Below are 25,523 nucleotides of genomic sequence, written 5' to 3'. Positions count from 1 at the left end.
TTGAAGAACAGACAAAACCAGATTAAGATCCCACGGAGGCAACGGGGATCTCCTCGGAGGGGCCAGATGACGCACCCCCTGAATGAAGGTGCGAATCAAACAATGAGCAGCCAACGGATGTTGAAAGTAAATAGCAATGGCCGACATCTGGCCCTTGATAGTTCCCAAAGCAAAGCACTGCTCAACCCCTCTTTGCAAAAAAGCTAGAACCCTAGCTACAGAAAAAGAGCGAGGGTGCAGCTGCAGTGATTCACACCATGAAATGTACAATTTCCACGTACGATAGATCTTCCTTGATGTCGATTTCTTGACCTTCAAAAGCGTATGAATCACCGAATCAGGGAGACCCCTATCCCTCAACACCTTGCTTTTAACAGCCAAGCCGTTAAAGCCAGTGACCATAAAGCAGGATGGAAGATCGGTCCTTGAGATGGAAGATCTTCCCGCAGAGGAAGACGCCATGGAGGATCCACAACCATTTTCTACCAAGACCGCTGAGGCCAGTCTGAAGGCACCAGAATGACCAGAATGCGTTCCGTCGCCACCTGGCAAAGAAACCTCGGCAGGAGAACGAGCAGAGGGAAGGCATATAACAGGCGATACCGACCCCAAGAAGCCACCAGAGCGTCTGTGGCATCGGATCCCAAGTCCTGGCCACAAACCTCTGAACTTTCCTGTTGAGACTAGACGCAAACAGATCCACCTCCGGAGTCCCCCACCGGGCACACAGCACATGAAACACCTCCGGATGCAGGGGCCACTCCCCGTGATCCAACACATGACGACTCGGTAATCCGCTTGCAAATTCTCCACACCCGGGATGTGGACCGCAGAAAGAGCCGGAACATTGTGTTCCACCCATACCAGAATCTCGGCCACCTCCTTGGCCACTCCTGGTGCCCCCTTGATTGATGTAAGCCACGGCTGTGGCATTGTCCGACTGGACCCAAACCAGAGGGCCGTGTAGCCGAATCGTCCAGTGAAGCAGGCAGAGCTTGATCGTTCTCAGCTCCTGGATATTGATCGGCAAGGAAGATTTCTCGGTAGTCCAAGTTTCCTGGGCACAGAGCTTCCCCAGCACTCCACCCTAGCCTGACAGGCTGGCGTCTGTGGTGATCACCGTCCAAAACACTGGCAGGAATGACTTTCCTTGGCATAAGACAGGTCATTGGAGCCACCAAGAGAGAGCCGACGTTGTGAGATGGCTCAACCGAATCTTCAGGTCCAATGACCGAGGATCTCTGTTCCATTGTGACAGAATCTTTCTGCAGCGGTCTCATGTGAGATTGTGCAAAAAGGACTGCTTCGAAGGTCGAGACCATCAGACCCAGGGTCCTCATGCAAGCCCGCAAGGAGGACTGATTGGCCTCCATCAGCAACCTGACTGCCCCTTGCAACTTCTGAGACTTGTCCAAGGGAAGGAAGACCCTTGCCAGAGCAGAGTCGAGGATCAGCCCCAGATAGGTGACCTGCACAGACGGAATCAGGGCAGATTTGACGACATTTATCGTCCACCCCAATTCCTGAAGGGTCTGAATGGTGATGGAGACGTTGTACAGCAAATCCGAATGGGAGACTGCTCGCAACAGGAGATCGTCCAGATATCCAGCAATGAAGATAACTTGTCGACGCAACAAGGCCAGCACAGGGGCTAGGACCTTGGTAAAAACTCTGGGAGCCAAGGCAAGACCAAAGGGTAGCACCACAAATTGAAAGTGCTCCTCTGCCACCGCAAAGTGGAGGAATCGCTGATGTCCCTCGAATATGGGGACGTGGAGATACGCATCTTTGAGATCAATGGAAGCCATAAATCCCCCTGATTCAAAGATGCCACCACCGACCGAATGGACTCCATTGAACACTTCTGCACCCGCACAAAGCGGTTGAGAAACTTGAGGTCCAGGATTGGACGTACTTTGCCCTCCTTTCTGGGCACAGTGAACAGGTTTGAATAGAAACCTTGAGAGCGTTCCTGTTGGGGAACCGGCACAATTGCCCCTTGAGCCAGGCGATCTCGCACAGCCTCCCGCAGATCCTTCAAACGCTCCAGAGACAGGTGAAGATTTGACTGAAAAAACCTGTCCCCAGCCAGTAACAGAATTCGATCTTGAATCCAGAAAAAAACAGTTTGCGATCCCAATTGTCCTGAATGAAGGAAGTCCAGGGTTCCTGAAAGAAGCGCAGACATCCCCCCCACCCCTGAGTTGGGTGAGGGCGCCCCTTCATGCTGAAGAGGAATTGTCTGCCGCACCGGACTGACCGGCCTTGGTCTTGCCCCAGGGCTTTTTAGCACCTCCAGAAGTTCTGACCGGCTTACCTTTTTCTTGCGCCCCGGAGGCACGAAAAAACCATTTGTGAGCAGAAAAGGAAGGACCCCGCTTAGGACGGGGTGTCTTACCCTTGGAAGATTGAGGAAGAAGAGTACTCTTACTGCCAGTCAGTCCCTTGATCAACTCATCCAATGAGTCTCCAAATAACCTGTCTCCCAGAGAGGGGAGATCAGCTAAGGCCTTTTTAGAAGCTTGGTCAGCCGACCAGCTCTTCAACCAAACCATGCGTCTTAAAACAATGCCCACAGCCGAGACCCTAGCCACCAGGGGAGCCGCATCCATAGACGCATCACACAGGAAAACCAGAGCCTGGATCACCTGGTCCAACAGTTCAAGTTGTTCCAGTCTCGGGGTCCAAAGGCTCCCGCAACCCCCTAATCCATTCCATCACCGTCTGCGGAACCAACACAGACACAAAAACCGGTTTCAAAATGGAACCCGCAAGCACATGAAGATTTGTTCAAACTGGAAACAGGATGGTCCACTTTAGGTGGCACCGTCCAACGGTTGGAGACCTTTTCGGCAAAAAGATACCGGCATTTAAAGAGCTTAGGCATCACTAACACATGCTTAACGTACCGCCATTGGTCATTCACAATATCATGAAAGGTGTCGAGACAAGGGAAAACCTTGCCAGATTTCGGAGACTTTTGGGAGCCAAAAGCCAACCGCATCGCTACCGGCGTGGGCTCATTAGCCAATTTTAAAGTGTCCCATACTGAAATAATCAGGGCTTTCACTAAAACGCGTTCCCGCGATGCGGCTGAACAGGACAGGTCCTCTTCACCATCTGACTGTAAGGACATCGTCCCCTCAGGAAGGGGGGCATCCGGGGCAACCTCATCATCCTCTGAATCAGAGGACAAATCATACATGGAGAAGGCAGCGGCCATTTTCGGCTATCAACCTTTTTCATGACTAAATCAATTTTTGTTGCCAGGCTTTCCAGAGCTGCTGAAATTGCGGCAGTGACTGCGATACGGACTGTCCGGGAGTCGCACAGAGTGGGTCGGGTCTGAGGGTGAATTCACAGTTTGAGACTCCATATTGCAAGTTGCAAAAAACAGAGTACTGTCGCTTTAAGAAGCGCCGATCGCGGTTCCCATCACCAAACACAATGGTCTGCAGAGATCCCCTTTAAATCAACAGCAGAGCGTGCAGGGATATGTCCGCAGGGAACCCAGTACTATACCACCTCAGGGAAAACGTCCTCCGGATCGTTCCAGCAGCATGCAGAAATAGACAGGTAATGACCTCGGCCAGCAGCAGGAAACAGAGCACAGGATGTGATCTCGCCTGAATGAAAGGTCATGCTGCTCAGTGCAGCACAAAGGCTACACATACATGGTTGCCCATACAGTTGCAATAGGAAGGTCAGGGAAAATGGCTGCCTCATACAAGTCTATGGGGAAAAAACAACATTGCCCACACTTAAGATGGTGGCGTCCATGGTGAGCCATGCGGCCAGGGACCGACACTATGAAGGCCTCAGGATCCACAACAGGAACCAGCAAGCCCAAGGTACCATGCACCCAAGACACATAGCCACCGCAGAAACAGGGAAGGGAGGGGGGGGGGTAAGATGCACAGAGCGGGCAAGGCCAGGGGGATCTTTCAGGAGGCACAAATCCCATTATCCCCAGGAGAGGGCCCAAATCCCCCCAAGGCCAGCAGGGGCAAGGGGGGCACATTTACTTACCATACCATGGACCGGGTGGGCTCCGCTCTGGGCAGACTGCCTCGCACCTGAAGTGGGGGTGCTGCCAACCGAGTGGTACAATGCGACTCTGGGCGTTCCAGGTCGTCGCGTCCCGGCGAGGCATCCGCTCGCAGGCTCATCCCCATCCAGAAAAGGGGCACCGTCGTGGCTAGGCCTAGTGCAGGAATATAACCTGCTCACGCTCGTAGGCCCCGCCTGGGGGGACCATAAGGATCTAGATTATCCAGTGCAAAGCCCCAGCTGGCATTGTTGCTTGAAGATCACCAGGAAATTCCTGAACACTAGTTAGCAAGTGAGTAAAGAGAAATAAAATAAAATATTCAGAAAAGAATAAAAAAAACTGAGACTGAGGTCCCAGCAGGAAAACCTAGGTCCTACTCCTCTAGGCAGAAACAAAACGAATGTGCTGGGCTGTGTCTGTGAGGGTTATGTCTGGAAGGGACAGCCCCATGGGCGTGTATATGTAAAAACTTTGTACTAACGTACTGCCTAGACTAATCCTGCAGGTGGCAGCATAACCCACACAGCTCATGAGGATGAGGCTGTGTCTGTCAATGGACAATAGAGAAATATATACAAAAAAATAATTTTTAGAAATAGAAAACAGAAAATTGGCATGTGCTTATGTATTCACCCCTTTTGTTATGAAGCTCATAAAAAGCTCTGGTGCAACCAATTACCTTCAGAAGTCACATAATTAGTGAAATGATGTTCACCTGTGTGCAATCTAAGTGTCACATGATCTGTCATTAAATACACATACCTTTTTTGAAAGGCTCCAGAGGCTGCAACACCTAAGCAAGAGGCACCACTAACCAAACACTGCCATGAAGACCAAGGAACTCTCCAAACAAGTAAGGGACAACGTTGTTAAGTACAAGTCAGGGTTAGGTTATAAAAAAAAAATATCCAAATCTTTGATGATCCCCAGGAGCACTATCAAATCTATCATAGCCAAATGGAAAGAACATGGCAAAACAGCAAACCTGCCAAGAGACGGCCGCCCACCAAAACTCACAGACCGGGCAAGGAGGGCATTAATCAGAGAGGCAGCACAGAGACCTAAGGTAACCCTGGAGGAGCTGCAGAGTTCCATAGCAGAGACTGGAGTATCTGTACATAGGACGACAATAAGCCGTACACTCCATAGAGTTGGGCTTTATGGCAGAGTGGCCAGAAGAAAGCCATTACTTTCAGCAAAAAACAAAATGGCACGTTTTGAGTTTGCGAAAAGGCATGTGGGAGACTCCTAAAATGTATGGAGGAAGGTACTCTGGTCTGAGGAGACTACAATTGAACTTTTCGGCCATCAAAGAAAATGATATGTCTGTCGTAAACCCAAACATCACATCACCCAAAGAACACCATCCACACAGTGAAACATGGTGGTGGCAGCATCATGCTGTGGTGATGCTTTTCAGCAGCTGGGACTGGGAAACTGGTCAGAGTTGAAGGAAAGCTGCATATTGCTAAATACAGGGATATTCTTGAGCAAAACCTATACCACTCTGTGCGTGATTTTAGGCTAGGACGGAGGTTCACCTTCCAGCAGGACAATGATCCCAAACACACTGCTAAATCAACACTTGAGAAGTTTAATGGGAAACATGTAAATGTGTTGGAATGGCCTAGTCAAAGACCAGACCTCAATCCAATAGAAAATCTGTGGTCAGACTTTAAGATCACTGTTTACAAGCGCAAAACCATCCAACTTGAAGGAGCTGGAGCAGTTTTGCAAGGAGGAATGGGCAAAAATCCCAGTGGTAAGATGTGGAAAGCTCATAGAAACTTATCCAAAGCGACTTGGAGCTGTGATTACCGCAAAAGGTGGCTCTACAAAGTATAGACTTCAGGGGGGTGAATATAGACATTGACTTTTTCTGTTATTTTGTCCTATTTGTCGTTTGCTTCACAATAAAAAAAAAAAAACATCTTCAAAGTTGTGGGCATGTTCTGTAAAATAAATGATGCAAATCCTCAAACAATCCATGTTAATTCCAGGTTGTGAGGCAACAAAACACGAAAAATGCCAAGGGGGTGAATACTATTGCAAGGCACTGTGTATACGCTTATTGATTTTTTTTTTTTTACCCAAGACATGTGGCTGAATACATTTTGGCCTAAATGTATGACAAAAATCGAGTTTATTGGATTTTTTTTTTTTTTTTACAAAAAGTAGAAAATATATATATTTTTTAAATTTTCGGTCTTTTTTCGTTTAGAGCGTAAAAAATACAAATACCACCAAAATAAAGCTTTATTTGTGGGTGAGGTTGCAAGATGTCTGATTTGTATACAAGATGTCTGATTTGCATACAAAATGTCTGATTTGCATACAAAATGTCTGATTTGCATACAAAATGTCTGCTTGTATACAAAATGTCTGCTTGTATACAAAATGTCTGCTTGTATACAAAATGTCTGCTTGTATACAAAATGTCTGATTGTATACAAAATGTCTGATTATATACAAAATGTCTGATTATATACAAAACGTCTTTCAAGAAATTAATCCTTTTCTCTCTTTTGATTTCTTTACATAAATCACGAGCTTTCAAAAGCTAAATATATATATATATATATATATATATATAAGCTGAGATATTTCTGCACTTCCGAAAATTCCCTATATCTCATTAAGAGGAACTCTGTCTGGACATCTTGACCGCAGAACAATTTATATCTGAATCAAAAGTCCTCGGAAAATTCCTTGATGAACATGTCTGAAAATTCCCTGATGACAGAAAATCACAATATAGATTAACCCTATGCTTACCATAATTAATCGCTAACCTTGATTGGACAAAATATGTTAATACAAACCTACTTCTATACGTCATATAATATATTTAAGCTCCAACACGCTGTAATAAATCAGGTCATTTTGATTCAATTATTTTGAGTCCTATTTGATCTCACAATATATAGCTATATAGATTTCTGATTTGGTATGACTAACAGGTAACAGGTATTTTGTACCTGAAGAAAAATTCCACAACAGTGGGGAAAAAAGGACCCACATTTCATTTGGGTACAGCATTGCATGATGCACAGTTACCAGTTAAAGCAGAGCAGTGCCAAAATGAAAGAAGTGCCCAGGTCAGGAAGGGGGTAAAATCTTCTGGAGCTGAAGTGGTTAAGGAATGCATCACAAACGTTCTTCAATCCCTGAACCAGGGTAAGCTCAGGGGGAGAATGCTTGAGGGATACCAAAGGCCATGAGGAAAGGTGGGGCCACGAAGGACCGTCCACCCCAGGGAGCACACGTGCCACATCCAGGGAAGAAAGGGTGGAGCATCTATTTACCAGTCCAGCAGACCATGTCGGTAAGATTCCCACGACAGATTCTCCTCTGGACAGGGGGCTGTCAGCCAGGGTAACACTGTGACAGACTGTAGGCACCTGGACATGTATGTTTGTATACAGCGTGTAGCTAAAAGGTCTGTGTGTGTGCTCATTGCCTATAACAGGGCAACCACTGGATCTAGTTTATCCAGCCTGATGCCCAGCCCAGCTGTTGATTGAAGATCTCTGCAGCCGCCGCCTTCCCCACAAAGAGTAGAGAAGAGAAAAAAATGTTGACTTTAGAATAACTTTAAAATTGTGGACTATTACACAGTGGGATGTTTGGTGCAATAATAGGATTATATTCATATACACTCACTGGCTAGTTTATTAGGTACACCTTGCTAATACCGGGTTTGACCCCATTTTGCCTTCAGAACTGCATTCATTCTTTGTGGCATGGATTCAACAAGGTGTTGGAAACATTCCTCAAAGATTTCGGTCTATATTAACATGATAGCATCACACAGTTGCTGCAGATCTGTCGGCTGCACATCCATGATGCAAATCTCCCATTCCACCATATTCCAAAGTTGCTCTATTGGATAGAAATCTGGAGACTGTGGAGGCCATTGGACTACAGTGAACTCATTGTCATGTTCAAGAAACCAGTTTGAAATGATTTGAAGCTTTGTGACATGGCACATTATCCTGTTGGAAGTAGCTATCTGAAAATGGGTACACCGTAGTCATAAAGAGATGGACATGGTAAGCAACAATACCCAGGTAGGCTGTGGCATTTAAATGATGCTCAATTGGTACTAGGTGCCCAAAGTTTGCCAAGAAAATGTCCCCCACACCATTACACCACCACAAGCCTGAACCGTTGATACAAGGCAGAATGGATCCATGCTTTTATGTTGTTTACACCAAATTCTGACCCTACTATCTGAATGTTGCAGGAGAAAACTAAACTGACCAGACCAGGCAACAATTTTCCAGTCTTCTATTTACCAACTTTGGTAAGCCTGTGTGAATTGTAGCCTCAGTTTCTTTTTGCTGCTGTATCCCATCTGCTTCAAGGTTCGATGTGTTGCACATTCAGAGATGGTAGTCTGCATACCTTGGTTGTAATATATACTTTTTTTTTTTATGCCGTCACATTTGCCAGTTTCTAGAGTTCAAATACATATTTACATACATAACTGTGCATTTTTCCTTTGCATTTCAAAGGCTGTCTCTCTCTCTCTCTCTTTTTTTAACATGTGACTGGCAGCAGAGGGCCAGAAGCTCCTCCTTCCCATGTTTTCCTACAGATGGGCTGGGAAAGAGCTGGGTCACATGAGCTGTATATCGATTATGGAGAAAGGTATTCATACATATTTTTTTAATTTAAAAAAATACAGTGTCATCATCTATATACCTAAACAAAAGGGATAATGTACAATAAACAGTGTTTGTTCAGTATCACTTCTTTTTGTTTGTTTTATGCAAAAATGCAGTTAACAATGAAAATGGCCACAACATTTAGCCTGTAGAACAGTACGAAATTGACAGCACACAGTTTGTCAGTATAGTTTGAGAATCCGGTATCAGTGCTGGGTCAAAGCTAGATAAAACGTACTCCAGCATAAAAGTCACATTTGCAGTTTCAGTTTTCTTCCTTACAAGTCCTACAAATGTGCCAGTAAAGTTCACTTAATGCAGCTTCCTGTGGTAGGGTGGCAAAAATACTGCACTGCCACTCACATGAAGGTTGTGCCTGCTTGCAGTACAGTAGGAAGAAAATATCCTGCAGAGGGAGTGGCTATTAACATTGTCACTGCTGATTCACAAGCCTGTAAAGCTTGTTAATTACCAACTGGCAACACCTAGTCCTGTCCACTGGATTAACAGCAAAAATACCCTTGCTCAAATCCACCTACTGTGAGCTGTGGTTTCTGAGGAGCAAATGAGGCAGAAATGAACGTGGATTTGGCTCACTTTGTGCAACACATATTGACTGGATACTTTGGTTGTCATAATGGAGCCTTTAGAAATATTAAATGACTACAAACTAGAAACTTGCCCCCTCCCACTGTATTGGTAGAATAATATCCAACCTTCATAATGTTATCTTGAATTGCACTAAAGCTATGAATATAATATAGTCAGTGCAACAGACTTGCCTAGTACAGAGAAACAAAGGTAGCAGCTAGCTCAATGACATTGTACTACTGAGTTGTTGCTTTTAACAATAGAAAACCAAGACCTAAAAGTGTGCTGGCAATGGGGCGACCATAAAATTCAGACTTGAGGGGTCAGCTGTCTTTAAGTCAGGGTCCATGCTTAGAAATAACTAGACCTGGGACTGCCATTTCTGTAACCTGTTATACATTTTTTTTTTCATTCTTACAAATTGTATGTTATTTCACTGACACAATGAGAGACAGAGAATTAAAATATGAGACATATAAATCATATTTATATTTCCTTGGAGTTGCTGCAACTGAATTTAAGATGAATAGTGCCAGGCAACTGGATATTTCAAGATCTGTTCATCAGATTAGGAATTTAAGCACCAAACACTACTGTCGGGGTTATTGGGGGTTGATTAAAATAATAATAGGTAAAAAGAAAAATGATTTTAAAAGCCATGTATATTTCATATTATGCATATAAGAGATTCTGAACAGGATGGCGTCCATCTTGTTTTTAAGGTGAAACAAAGTTCACATATATACTTGTTAAACAAAATGTCTCTCACAGGCTTACAAAGGGTCTATGGTTTCAACAGAGATCTTTGTATTTCTATGTAATCGTAAATAAGATCCCTTTTGACATCTCGATCAGATAAAACTTAGTCAGTCTGACGCTATGTTAAAGGGGGTGATATCTCAGTCTGTCTATAGGTATTTAACAATAGACAATGGCTCAGTTTTTCTCATCAAACATTAAAAGATGAACTATATAAGTTTTTTTAAAGGTACATCATTATATGTGAGATGATATTAGCCATAATTATGTTATTATATTATGTAAGGCATATACATATATATTTAGGAATATTGTATCACATTTTGGGTTTATATTCTCATGGTAGTTATCTTACTTAGACTTAAAACTAAAGTGAAAACGAATTACTTCATGTTAAAGTATGTGGTAGGAGTGTTTATATAAGAATCACTTTGGACTGGTTTAGTGCTCAAGGTGTCGTAAATATTCCCAAACCTAGACTATATCTGACAGCCCTTTGGCATGGTCAAATAAGTAATTGCTTTTCACTAGCCGACAGGTCAATAGGTCATCAGATAACAAATTGTTTTAATTATGTTGCATACAAAATCTAATGAACGGTACGATACTGCCCTCTGGAGGCGAAATACCAGGTACAGTCTTGAGATAATTTGAGATATTCCAATATAAAAATATTATATTGTGTTAAATAATATAATTATTGAAATGGCATTACTTGCCAAGGTTAATGATGGAGATACAGGTGGACATTTATGTATGTACTGGGAGTCTGAACAAAGTTTTATGTTGTGTTATATGATTAATCTCACATATAGAGAAATCATCATTTAACTTTATTATCCAAGTATGGGGTTAATTATCAAAAGAGGTGTCTATGATCTCACCAGTTTAGGTATAGAATATCCCAACCAATTGGGATAATGTTTCATCCCTCTGGGTTTTACTTATGGTAATTTTTATAGCTCTTTGTTCTTACCATATAAAAGACCAACCCAGATGAGAGAGAGGAGAGACTTTACACTACTGACAACACACCTCACACTTACACCACACACGCTATTAGATTCCTTAACAGACTCATCCAGACATACTCCATATTTGTCCAATCATTCATCTGAAACTTGAAGGGAAGCCCCCATCTTAAGAAAGGCATCCATCTTAGGACTCTGGTAACGATTTGAAGCTAGCAGCCATAAGTGTGGTAAATATGCCTTGCTATGTTATTTGATTTTATTCAACAATTGTTTATTATTTCCTTATATGTTTTATATTGCATATTTAAGGGTAATGAGATTACAATCCCAGCCGTATAAGCCATGGTATATTTTTCTCTAAAAAGCTGATTTTTGTTTTTATACATTTTTATTAATATCAGATTCAGTGCATTATTTGCAATTTTAAGTCTTCCGTTTTGCATGGCTTATTCTCATTCCTTCTGCAGTGGAATGACTTTGAGCCGTGTGATTCGCAGACCATTGTAGTCTGTTTATATAGAACATTAATTTATGGCTTATACTATACCTGGGAAGAAATGGTAATCTTGCTTTAGTTTTACTTTCACTTTCACTTTGTTTTACTTTCACTTTCATTATTGAGCTAAACATCACATTGCATTGATTATTTGAAGTTAGTATTTTTCTGTAGAGTTATCTTTTTGTGTCACTTCTTGTTTGATCATATATTGTGTTTGCATGTCTTGAGAATAAATATTTTTATATATATTCCACGCTGTAGACTGTACTCACTAAGATTGGTATATGCTTTTAAAAAGAAATTAATCAATTAAAAAGAATTCTCGACATTGATTTATGGAATAAGTGGAGACTCTCCTACAGCACAGATCTTTGCTTATTAACCATAAATAAATACACTGCTATATTCAGAGCAGTATAAATATTCTGACATAAGTACGAGCGCAAGATATTTATTATTAAATATTCATACATATAATGGAGGCCCTAGTGAGATCATTATTGATTTCTTACATATGCCAATCATAAATATTGATCAGGTGACATAATCAATAACTTTAAAAAAAAAAATTTTTTTTTTGGAATTTTTTTTTATTAATTATGAATGTGATAGAAATGCCTTAAAAATGTCTACAGCAGGTAATGTTCACGCTGCCAACTCTGGCAAGGTGTGAGTCCCTAGTGGTAATGCCACAACCCCAGTAGATTTGGCACAGATCATAAATGTGTGGATACACCTCTCTGAGTCTGAAATGGTGGAATATGTAAATGCTGGTTAGAGTCATATATCAAAATCCTCAGAAGTCGGGCCAATAAAGGGCATCTGACATGGGTAGAGGACAACCTGTATGTATGAACTCACCAATAGCTTATCTAACACCAAAAGACGTCAGAAAGTGTGATCACATACTTTTTAGTCATGGCTAATCTTACTGTATCTTTGTGAGGAACTGCACCAGAAGGCTCAGCAAAAAGGAGTTTAGTAAAGTTTCAATCTCCACTCCAAATAAATGAGAGTATGAGATTAGGAACCTCCTTGAGCAGGTGAAAGTTACCTCTATAGGGACACATAAGTTAAGAGAATGTAGCGTGAAACTGCAAAATAAAGTAGAATTGTGGCAGAAGTCTTATCAAGAAAGCTGTAATGAAAGTAACCATTTGAAAGAGAAATGTAAATGATTTATGCAATAATTAGGAAGTTTTGAGCAAGGAAAAATGTTTTCTAGCAAAAAGTTGCCGAGTAATCAGCAGTGGAAAATTAGAAAAAAAATAAATAAAATAAAAATGTAACAGTTCAATTAATGACAGGAACTCATCAGTAAATACATAGCAGAGTTCCATAAGGTCATGGTGTCCATGCAAAAGGGCAATGCTTAATTAGTCCTGCATTTTAAATATGAAATAATTATTCATAGACCCAGATATGATTCCCAGTCTGTTGGTTATGACCCAGACAAGGGGGGGAATCAGGCAAAGAGTCCATGTCCTACCCCAGCCATATTCCTAATATAGGAGGGCAGAAATTGGGCAGCCATGCATAAATAGGTATGAGTCATATCAGGTCACTGCAAAAAGACTAGCACCCCTAAAAAGACACCATACACCTCCAGAATTTAAAAAGTTTTTAAAAGAGTACTGTCCTGATTTTTGTTAATAAAGGGTCCTTAGACATTGATTACCCTGAGGCCTATGAAAACAACTGTCTGTGTTGTGCCTGCAGGATGTCATTTAAACGTCAGCCCATACAAAACTTCACTGCTGCTAGAGCTGTTATCTACAATTTAAAGTGTACACAGCACCAAAGCCCCATTGAATTTTTTTTTTTTTGCTGTACTCAAAAGTGCCTAACACCCTTCAATGAAGGAGCTGAGTATAACCATCTGGGATTTAAATCCCTGTGCTTTGAGGCATTGCCCATGCATATAAAAATAATAAGTTTGGCAAAGGAGCAAGATATGCCACCTAGGCCCCAAGGGGAACACCGGATACCTTAAGAAGGACACCGGACATCCCATCAACAAGGGGGGGGGGGACACCCACAAATAAATAGGGATTTGCCCCATCCTAGGGTTCCCCAAAATCCTCGGGAAGTTCAAGTGACATTAAGGCCCAGACCTCACGCCAGAACCAAGTAACTGGTTCTGATGGGGATCTGTCCCATATGTCTGAACCCCAGAGACATAGGCACCGCAGGAGGCGGAGCCAATAATTCAACTCTGTAAAGTTTTCAGCAGAATGGAAGCCAAGTGGGATCAGCTGATCACTTGGTTCACTTAGGGCACTGCAGCCCAGAACTAAAATAAGCCATCTTTAGGAACAAATCCTGTGGCCAGCCAAGGGTCACAAAATCCTTAAATGCCCAAGTGGCAGGAATCAGAAGGGATACACTGAATAGAGGCATAGGATACAGAGGTTCTAACACCATTTTATCCCCAGATCACAGCATTGAGGATCCTGAATTCCTGCCAGGGGATCTTGGTTGTTAGATAATAACTACCCTCCTATTTTTCAGTGGTCACTTCATCCCTCTGACTCAAACAGGTCGCTTAAAGCGGGTACCTTTTGAAAAATCGATAACAAGGAGGATCAAACCCTAATGACGTAATGCAGTCAAGAGGTTAAAGGTTGTATACGGTAACCAAGAAGGAATCCTCAATGCCAGGTAGTTTATTGCCTACAATAAATTGCATTGATGCCCCATAGGGGGAGATATATATATATATTTTTTTTCCCTAAGTAGTAGGTAAATTTTAACAAAATATTGTATCAATGTACAATTGTCCAATGTGTAGTATCCATGGCGATGAATACATCACCAGGTTAATAAGCCCCAGAAGTCAGTCGCCCTAGGAAAGGTCGCATATATAGTCTCACCTTCCCTGGTGGTCATATAAAGGACTGATAACACGGTGGATTAAAGGAGAACTCTGAGAAAGCTTAGGGTACCAACATCGCATTGAAATGTCAATTGATAAGAATGTATATTCATACTATATGTTTCATCCAATAGGAAGAGATTAACTTTCCATGCCAGGTCGTTGATTGGTACAGACGATGATGTTTGCCAAAGACACAGCGATTGGATGGGTCATCTCTCCTTAGAGTCCAGTTCTGGATGGAACCCCTCATTGAATCGGATCCCTCTTCAGGAATCAAGCTGCGAGACGCCCCAGATTCTTGTTGACGGAGAGGAAGATTTGTTTCTACAGATCTTTGTGCATTTGATCCCAGGAAATCCATTGAGAGAAATCGCACTACCTCCTGTTTTCAGTTGAAGGAGATGTGAGAATGGTGCATTGCACATGTGAGCAAAAACCTCAGTCTAGGTGTATGACACTCTAGACCATGCTGAAACCATTCATTATCCAACCAACATCCAAGGTTGAACGTTCAAACAGATTTCTCTGATTCCTGATTGCCAACATTGTTTTACTGCGCTTTGAATGGTAGTTGCTAATGCCATTGCAGCAGTTAATTTCTGTCTCCATCAAGACTTTACAAGCTGGAGATGCAAATTTCAAGGAACATTTGAGTTTCTTTACTAGGAGATCAGAAGTCAAAGAGACTAACAAGGAACAGTTTTTGACATAGCTAACACCAGCAAAATCGCTACGAACTGACATTTTGAACTGATTTTTTTTTTTCTTTTCTCATTTTTTTTTTACCGCTTTACTTAAAAGTTATGAACAATTCCCAATATGAACTATTCTCTTACAAAAAGAGAACAAAACATTTTTTTTTTCCACTACTCCTTAAAAAGCTTTCTTTCCAGATAGGCCTAAGTTGCTCACTTGTCTACTGGGAAGAAAGGGGGGGATATGTCGGGGTTATTGGGGGTTGATTAAAATAATAATAGGTAAAAAGAAAAATGATTTTAAAAGCCATGTATATTTCATATTATGCATATAAGAGATTCTGAACAGGATGGCGTCCATCTTGTTTTTAAGGTGAAACAAAGTTCACATATATACTTGTTAAACAAAATGTCTCTCACAGGCTTACAAAGGGTCTATGGTTTCAACAGAGATCTTTGTATTTCTATGTAATCGTAAATAAGATCCCTTTTGACATCTCGATCAGATAAAACTTAGTCAGTCTGACGCTATGTTAAAGGGGGTGATATCTCAGTCTGTCTATAGGTATTTAACAATAGACAATGGCTCAGTTTTTCTCATCAAACATTAAAAGATGAACTATATAAGTTTTTTTAAAGGTACATCATTATATGTGAGATGATATTAGCCATAATTATGTTATTATATTATGTAAGGCATATACATATATATTTAGGAATATTGTATCACATTTTGGGTTTATATTCTCATGGTAGTTATCTTACTTAGACTTAAAACTAAAGTGAAAACGAATTACTTCATGTTAAAGTATGTGGTAGGAGTGTTTATATAAGAATCACTTTGGACTGGTTTAGTGCTCAAGGTGTCGTAAATATTCCCAAACCTAGACTATATCTGACAGCCCTTTGGCATGGTCAAATAAGTAATTGCTTTTCACTAGCCGACAGGTCAATAGGTCATCAGATAACAAATTGTTTTAATTATGTTGCATACAAAATCTAATGAACGGTACGATACTGCCCTCTGGAGGCGAAATACCAGGTACAGTCTTGAGATAATTTGAGATATTCCAATATAAAAATATTATATTGTGTTAAATAATATAATTATTGAAATGGCATTACTTGCCAAGGTTAATGATGGAGATACAGGTGGACATTTATGTATGTACTGGGAGTCTGAACAAAGTTTTATGTTGTGTTATATGATTAATCTCACATATAGAGAAATCATCATTTAACTTTATTATCCAAGTATGGGGTTAATTATCAAAAGAGGTGTCTATGATCTCACCAGTTTAGGTATAGAATATCCCAACCAATTGGGATAATGTTTCATCCCTCTGGGTTTTACTTATGGTAATTTTTATAGCTCTTTGTTCTTACCATATAAAAGACCAACCCAGATGAGAGAGAGGAGAGACTTTACACTACTGACAACACACCTCACGCTTACACCACACACGCTATTAGATTCCTTAACAGACTCATCCAGACATACTCCATATTTGTCCAATCATTCATCTGAAACTTGAAGGGAAGCCACCATCTTAAGAAAGGCATCCATCTTAGGACTCTGGTAACGCTTTGAAGCTAGCAGCCATAAGTGTGGTAAATATGCCTTGCTATGTTATTTGATTTTATTCAACAATTGTTTATTATTTCCTTATATGTTTTATATTGCATATTTAAGGGTAATGAGATTACAATCCCAGCCGTATAAGCCATGGTATATTTTTCTCTAAAAAGCTGATTTTTGTTTTTATACATTTTTATTAATATCAGATTCAGTGCATTATTTGCAATTTTAAGTCTTCCGTTTTGCATGGCTTATTCTCATTGCTTCTGCAGTGGAATGACTTTGAGCCGTGTGATTCGCAGACCATTGTAGTCTGTTTATATAGAACATTAATTTATGGCTTATACTATACCTGGGAAGAAATGGTAATCTTGCTTTAGTTTTACTTTCACTTTCACTTTGTTTTACTTTCACTTTCATTATTGAGCTAAACATCACATTGCATTGATTATTTGAAGTTAGTATTTTTCTGTAGAGTTATCTTTTTGTGTCACTTCTTGTTTGATCATATATTGTGTTTGCATGTCTTGAGAATAAATATTTTTATATATATTCCACGCTGTAGACTGTACTCACTAAGATTGGTATATGCTTTTAAAAAGAAATTAATCAATTAAAAAGAATTCTCGACATTGATTTATGGAATAAGTGGAGACTCTCCTACAGCACAGATCTTTGCTTATTAACCATAAATAAATACACTGCTATATTCAGAGCAGTATAAATATTCTGACATAAGTACGAGCGCAAGATATTTATTATTAAATATTCTTACACTACCATAGTTACAAAACAACAGACTTTTTTAATATCTCACAGTACCTGTTTTAAAATCTGTCAAGCATGGTAAAATATTTGCTTCGTTGTTGATTTCTTTCAGTTTAGATTCAACTGTGTCACAGTCAATCTCTTGATTTTCATTCCTGATTTGTGACATCTCCCCTGTGTTCTTAATGCAAATAAACATCTATGCAGGAGAGACCATAAACAATGTGTTAAATGCTTGAAAAGCAGATTACATCCAACATACCCCATGGGTTAGTATGACTGAGATCAGTTTACCAGATAAAACAAAACAAAATAATAAAATTCAATGTTGCCATATTTAAAAATACATGAGTCATGAAACTCGCATCACATGCGCCATACCATTGTAATTATAATAACTTATTTTGGGTCTATTGAATTCTTTATTTATTTTTTTATTTCAGAAGTTTTTAACTTACATATAGCAATCAGCCATAAAATTATGACTATTGACAGGTTAAGTTACAGGGTTCATACACATTTTTACCAATAAAATTCCATGACTTTTCCATGACTTCACGTAAATATTCATGACCTAAAGTTTAATGAAATGTCTATGTATTGTATACATGTTAAATAAGAAGAAAATCCATGTCACACCCAGCATATTTTTACTAAAATAAATGACAAGCTTTGTAGTGTACAATACCTCTGCAGTTAGGGTTTCGTTTCTGGATACAGCGCGACTCAAAATGGTCCCTTGTTTTACAGTGGATGAGATGGAAGCACCGCTGCCGCAGCTGGGAGCCGGTGTCACTTCAGGCGCATGGGTGAAAAAGCCAGCGATCGGATTGGAAGCTGTCTAGCACGCAGCTGCGGACTGGTGCTTTGCACCTTTAGTGTGGCTAGACAGCGCTGCCTCTCCCATATTCGAAATGTAAAACGTTTTCCGACACACACTGTACATTTAGCACATCCCGGGTCCTGATCTTTCTCCAGCCACCTCTCATACTTTTCGGCAGACATGATACAAGAGATGGTCAGAGATGGCGGACATGATACAAGACATGGTCAGAGAGTGCGGACATGATACAGGAGATGGTCAGAGACTGCGGACATGATACAAGACATGGTCAGAGACTGCGGACATGATACAAGTGTTCGGTACCTTTTAGGTAAAGTCCGAAGTGGAGTTTGAGTGCTGAGGATTCAGGCGAAAACGTAGTCAGAGATCAGGCCGGCAACAGATCGGGCAAAGTGGTATCCAAACGTTAATCCAAAGAATGGTCAGGCAGGCAGAAGTCATACACAAGCTGGCGGTGAAGTACAGATTTGGCAGGTTGAAGAGGGGTCAAGAATACAGGCAAAAGTTCATACACAAAAGTCTATCAAAGAGCAAGCAGCACACCCAGGAAGATATTCCAAACAAACGGGCATTGAGGAACAGGAAGTGCTGCTTTTTGAAGGCTGAATAAATTGTACATTGTTCACAGCTGGTTAAATTGTACATTGTTTTCAGCTGGCAGCAGGTGGAGCTAGTGTGTCCAAAAGTAAAGCATCAGGCTGGAAAATCACAGCAAAAACTCCAGAGCTTCTTTGTGGCACAACAGATAAGGCCGCAAGCTATGGAACAGGGAACCTCCTGGTTCAAGGACACCCAGGTACATGACAGGACCCCCTCTCCAATGGACCCCTCCGGGGGCCTAGCGAGGCTTAGCAGGAAAAGAGGCATGAAAGTCTCAGATGAGAGCAGGGGCATGCATGCAAATCTTTAGCTGGAACCCAGGAACGGTCTGTGATGGGGTATCCGTTCCAATGAACCAGATATTGTAGGCCACGACCCCGCCTTCTAGAATCCAGAATCTTAGAGACTTCAAACTCATATTGTCCATCAACAAGAACAGGAGGAGGTAGTTTTTGAGTTCTGGAGTAACGATTGAAGATTGCCCTTTTAAGGAGAGAAACATGGAACACAGGGTGTATCCGGAGTGAGGAGGGCAATTTCAACCGATAGGAGACTGGTCCGACTCTAGCAATTACCTTAAAAGGACCAATGAATCGAGGGCCCAATTTGGTAGAGGGTTGCTTCAGTCTTATGTATTTGGTAGACAGACAAACTCTGTCCCCCACCGCATATGGAGGTATATGGCGTCGTCGTCTGATGGAGAAACGTTCATATCTGCCTGCTGATTTCCGTAGCAATAAGCAAATCTTTTTCCAGTGTAGCAAAATATTCTTCACCCGTTGATCTGCTGCTGGTACACCAGATGAAGGATGAAGTAGTGGAAAGGTCTGAGGGTGATAGCCCAATGCTGCGTAGAATGACGTGGTATGTAGGGCACTGTGCCAACGAGAGTTAATGGCGAATTCAGCCAAGGGCAAATACTTAGACCAATTGGAGTGTAGCGAGTTGATGTAATGCCGAAGATAGGTTTCAAGGGTCTGGTTCATGCGTTCGGTTTGACCATCTGTTTGCGGGTGATGTGAGGTAGAGAGTCAGAGCGTTACTCCCAGTTTCTTACAAAACGCTCTCCAGAATCCGGAAATGAACTGAGATCCGCGGTCTGAGACGATATTGGTAGGAATACCATGATCTTTCACAACATGAGAAAGGAAGAGGGTAGACAGAGCTTCCGCTTAGGTAATCCAGAGAGTGGTACAAAATGAGACATCTTTGAGAAGCGATCCACTATAACCCATATAGTCATACAGTCATGCCATCAGATTTGGGTAATTCTGTAATGAAGTCCATAGTTAAATGGGTCCAAGGCTGGCGAGGTGCAGGAAGCGGTTGTAATAGCCCAGCAGGCAATGTGCGAGGTACTTTATTAGCAGCACAGGTTGGACAGGCAGCCACATAGTCTGTATCATCTCTTTTCATATGAGGCCACCAAACATGATGCTGCAAGGTCTTAAGAGTGATTGTGATACCTGGATGACCAGATAACACTCCATCATGTGCCCAAAGGAGTACAGGTCTCCTGAGGCTGGGGGCTACAAACAGGCGACCTGGTGGTACCTTCAGCCCTTGAGGAACACGATTCTGGGTTTCCTGTAACTGTTGGGAAAGAGCTGCAGAGATCTGTGCGACAATCTTGTGAGGTGGAATAATATATTGTTCGGTAGGTTGATCTTCTTCAGAAGTAACAAACTGTCTGGAAAGAGCATCGGCCTTCCTGTTCTTATGACCAGGGACATAGGAAAGGACAAAATTTAAACGGGAAAAGAACAGAGCCCATCGAGCTTGACGTGAATTCAAACATTTAGCAGTCTGAAGATACAGCAGGTTTTTATGGTCGGTCAGGATGGAAAAAGGCTTTAGAGCCCCTTCCAGAAGATGTTGCCATTCGGTTAATGCAAGTTTTATAGCAAGTAGTTCTCGATTCCCAAAATCATAATTATTCTCCACTGGAGAAAATTTTTTAGAAAAAAATGCCACTGGATGAATCTTACTCGTCTTAGCTTGTCTCTGGGACAGCACGGCACCTGCTCCTACCTAAGAGGCATCCACCTCAACAATGTATTGGAGATCAGGGTTTGGATGCTGAAGAATTGGAGCCTTGCTGAACATACCCTTTAACCACTTTACCTCTGCTCACAGTAATATTACTGCGGCAGAGTGGCTCGTTATCGTCTGACGACGTAGTACTACGTCGTCAGACACTCCCCCTTCTGGGCGGCACTTGCGCGCCGCCGGAGGCTCGCTCCCGCTGTTTTCATTCACAGCGGGAGTCGGGCCAGGGGAGGAGCAGCGGCGATCGCCGCTGCTCTTACCCGATCGTCGGGGATCGAGTCTGGAGATCCGCCCGCTGTGTGTAAACACAGCGGGCGGATCTCCATAGTGACAGGGAGTGACAGATCGGACTGTTCAGCATAGCTGGACATCCGATCTGTCCATGACTCACTCAGTCACCTCCCCCCCTACACGTCAGTAAGCACCAGGCATACATTAACCCCTCCCTCTCCAATAAAATTAACCCCTTCCCTGCCAGTGTCATTTTTACAGTAACAGTGCATATATATAGCACTGATTACTGCAGTAATGTCACTGGTACCCCCAAAAGTGTCAAAAATGTCAGTCAAGGGTCCGATCTGTCCGCCGCAATGTCGCAGTCCCGCAAAAAAAATCGCAGATCGCCGCCATTACGCGTTAAAAAAAAAAACACCAAAAATGACAGAAATCTTTCCCTTTGTTAGTAAACGCAATAACTTTTGCGCAAACCAATCAAAATACGCTTATTGCGATTTTTTTTACCAAACATATGTAGCATAAAACAAATTGGCCAAAAATTTTTTAAAAAATTGGTTTTTACATCTTTTTTGGGGGGAATTTCATATAAAAAAATTTTAAAAATATTGTTATTTTTTCAAAATAAACGCTCTTTTTTTGTTTATAGCGCAAAAAGTAAAAATCACACAGGTGATCAAATACCACCAAAAGAAAGCTCTGTTTGTGGGGAAAAAAGGACGTAAATTTCGTTTGGGTACGGTGTCGCACGACCGCGCAATTGTCAGTTGAAGTCGCACAGCGCCGAATCGCAAAAAGTGGCCTGGACGGAAGACAGCAAAATCCTCCGGTGGTAAAGTGGTTAAAAGCTGGAAAGCTGATTCTGCTTCAGAGGGCCACAGTTTTCAATTGGTGCCTTTCCTAGTCATAGCAGTAAGGGGGGCAGCTATGGAGGCAAAACCCTTGATGTAGTAGTAATTTGCAAACTCCAGAAAGCTTTGGAGTCCCTTCAAAGTGGTCGGTTGGGGCCATTGCAAGACAGCAGAGAGTTTCTGTGGGTCCATTTGGAAACCGACACTATTTATGATGTATCCAAGAAAAGATATCTGGTTTTGATGGAAACTGCATTTCTCAATCTTTGCATAAAGGTGATTTTCTCTCAGTCGCTGTAATACTTGCCTTACATGTGAGCGGTGCTCAAGGTGAATCTTGGAAAAAAATTAAGATATCATCCAGGTAGATTATCACAAAACGGTTACTGAAGTCATGAAGAATGTCATTCATGAAACGTTGGAAGACAACAGGAGCGTTACAGATTCCAAATGGCATAACCAGATACTCATAGTGTCCATTGCGGGTGTTGAAAGCTGTCTTCCACTCGTCTCCCTCTCTAATTCGAACCAGATTATAAGCCCCTCTGAGGTCAAGTTTGGTGAAGAGAACGGCTCCCTAAAGCACATCAAATAACTCTAGAATAAGAGGCAACGGGTAGGAGTCCTTTACAGTGATCTGATGTAACCCTTGATAGTCTATGCATGGTCGAAGACCCCCATCCTTCTTTTCGACAAAGAAGAAACCTGCCCCTACTGGAGAAAAAGCGGGTTGAATAAAACCTCTTTCCAAATTGTCCTTGACATATTCCTCCATGGACTAATGTTCAGGCAGAGACAGGGGATAGGACCTTCCTTTGGGAAGAGGTTCTCCAGGGATCAGATTAATCGCACAGTCAAAAGAACGATGTGGAGGTAAAACCTCCGACTTTTTCTTGCAAAACACATCTGCAAATTCATGAGGAAAGGTAGGAGGGATGGCCGCAGAAGCCAACAGACAACCAGAAAGTCTTGTGGGTCGAGATAAACAGTTCAAATAACAGGAAGACCCCCAAGAGGTTAATTCTCCCTTTACCCAATCAAAGGAAGGGTTGTGTTGTTGTAACCAAGGGTAGCCAAGGATAACAGGCAGGAGTGTGCCTACCTGAAGGGTGATAGTGATGGTCTCAAACTTGACAAGGCCATCTCCCAACGGCTGTCCATTCAGGGTGGTAATACTCAGGGGTCTAGACTTTGGAACAAATGGGATGTTATTATCTTTAGCAAAATTGTAATCCAAGAATATATCAGCGGCTCCCCAATCTACAAAAGCTACAAAGGAGACAAGTTTAGAGGCCAAGTGGAAATTTGCAGGTACAGTAGTCTTGGTCTTGGAGGAAGTACTTGTAAGGTCTAACCCAGCTCCTCCGACACTGGTTAGACCCTGCCTTTTACTGGACGGGCTGGACAACCAGATAGCAAATGTCCTTTAAGTCCACAGTATAAACATAAGCCCAATGCACGCCTCTCCGATTCTGAGAGGTGGAGATGGCTGACTTCCATGGGTTCCACAGGAGAATTGGATTCAACAGAAATTTCAGGTTCAGCCTGAGGTGGTGCTTGGAAGTTAGGGGCCAAGCGATATATCGGCCTTGGAAGCTTACGAGTTCCGAGTCTCTCCTCGGACCTTTCATGATACCGGAGATCCAGACGAACACACAACTCTATGATTTTTTCAAGATCTTCTGGGGAGTCCTTATAGACCAATTCATCCTTAATGCGAACTGTAAGACCTTTACAGAAAGCTGCACGACGTTGAATTTGAAAAAAAAAAAAGAAAGCTGCACGTAATGCCCGAGTCCCATTTGGTCTCAGCCGCCAGGGTACGGAACTCAATAGCATACTGTGCCACAGTCCTGTTACTACCTTGTTGTATGTCCAAAAGTGAGCACTTGGCTGCAGAAGCTCTATCCAACTTGTCAAATACAGTCTGAAGAGAAGCCAGAAATCTATCAGCATCTTGCAGCACAGGATCATTGCATTCCAGGTAAGGAGAGACCCATGCCAGGGCTTTCCCTTTTAACAATGAAATTACAAATGTCACTTTGGCAGAAGAAGTACTGAAAGCCCCAGGGTTGTTGCGGAAGTGCAAACAACAAACGTTTAAAAAACCTCTGCAGTCCTCGGTTAAAACCTCTGCAGTCCTCGGTGTCACCACCAAACTTTTCAGGTAAGGGAAGTTTGAGGAGCACAGAAGAGGTGGGTTGGATTGGAGCAGGAGTCTGGACAGATACATAGGAGCCAGGCAAACAGGATTTTAGCATAGCACAAAGTTCATCTAGCTTAGCATCCAGAGAAGAAATATGCTGTTCATGAGCTCCAATCAATTGTCCCTGATGCGTAAGCGCCTTAAAAATCTCAGCAGGGTCCACTGACATTATGGCCCGTTTTTTATGTTAGGTACCTGTTAGGTAAAGTCCGAATTGGAGTTTGAGTGCTGAGGATTCAGGCAAAAACGTAGTCAGAGATCAGGCCGGCAACAGATCGGGCAAAGCGGTATCCAAACGTAATCCAAAGAATGGTCAGACAGGCAGAAGTCATAGGGGGGGGGGGGGGGGGGGAGGGAACTGGAGAGCACTGTCTGGGAGCAACTGGAAATCACAGAGGGGGGAGCCAGGGAGCACAGGGGGGGTGGAGAGCACTGGGGGAGCCAGAGAGCATGGGGCGGAGATGAAAAGCACTGTGGGGAGCTGAAGAGCACCGGCGGGGCTAAGAGCAGGGGGGGGGGGGGGGGGGCTAAAGAGCACTGGGGGGGTTAATAGCACTGCAGGGGTTATTAGCACTGAGGGGGGGGGGGCTAAAGAGAACTGAGGGGGGCCAGCAAATGAAGTTGTATAGGAGGGGGATGGGGCAGCTGCATATAGATGAATTTAACTCTCCATATTCCTCCTGCAGCCGCTGAGAGGAGGAGTAACAAGCATTCAGCGACAGCAGGAGGAATATGGAAAGTTCAATTCATCTCTATGCAGCTGCCCCCCCTCCTATCCAGCACACAAAACAAGGCTGCTCAGACACTCTCACTGACCTTATTCCTACCGCTGCAGCAGCCTTCTTCACACGGAGATGCGGGCGGCCCGGCGGACACCGGCCTGACAACCCCCAGTGTGGCGATGCGGGCGGCACAGCGGACAGCGGCCTGACATCCCCCCAGTGCGGAGAGGCAGTGTGCGCCCCCCCTCCCGGCTGGTACGCCCCTGGGAGCGGGGACAGTAAGTGCACTATTTCTTGGTTTCAGGCGGATCAATCCGCCGCAGAGTTCCTAACCTGTCACGGTCTATTTATATTAAAGAGGCCAGTGACCAGGCTTCAGCTGTGCAGCACGCTGCAGGTTATTAATCTGCCTAAACCCGAAACAGAGAAAAACTGAATTTTTGTAAAATCTTACCTGTAAAATTCCTTTCTCTGAGTCCTCCGACAGTCGCTGCCTCCTCTAAGTCATCACAATTGGGTATTGTCCACCTATCCGTAGGAATAGCTAGGCATA

General features: G+C 42.6%; 1 protein-coding gene across 1 annotated transcript in view; it reads right to left on the bottom strand.

Annotated features, from left to right (window-relative positions):
* Positions 1-25,523, bottom strand: part of LOC309547705 (RING finger protein 17-like) — a 106,985-nt gene that overhangs the window by 64,530 nt on the left and 16,932 nt on the right. Inside the window, exon 2 of the mRNA XM_082247635.1 lies at positions 17,519-17,663. Within this exon, the coding sequence (XP_082103761.1) occupies positions 17,519-17,663 (145 nt within the window). The remainder of the gene's footprint in view (positions 1-17,518; positions 17,664-25,523) is intronic.

Source organism: Pelophylax lessonae (assembly GCF_965119305.1).
Source record: "Pelophylax lessonae genome assembly, chromosome: 2".
NCBI classification, from domain to species: domain Eukaryota; kingdom Metazoa; phylum Chordata; class Amphibia; order Anura; family Ranidae; genus Pelophylax; species Pelophylax lessonae.
Note: the sequence above shows the minus strand (reverse complement) of the source record. Positions and strands in the feature narration are given on the sequence as shown.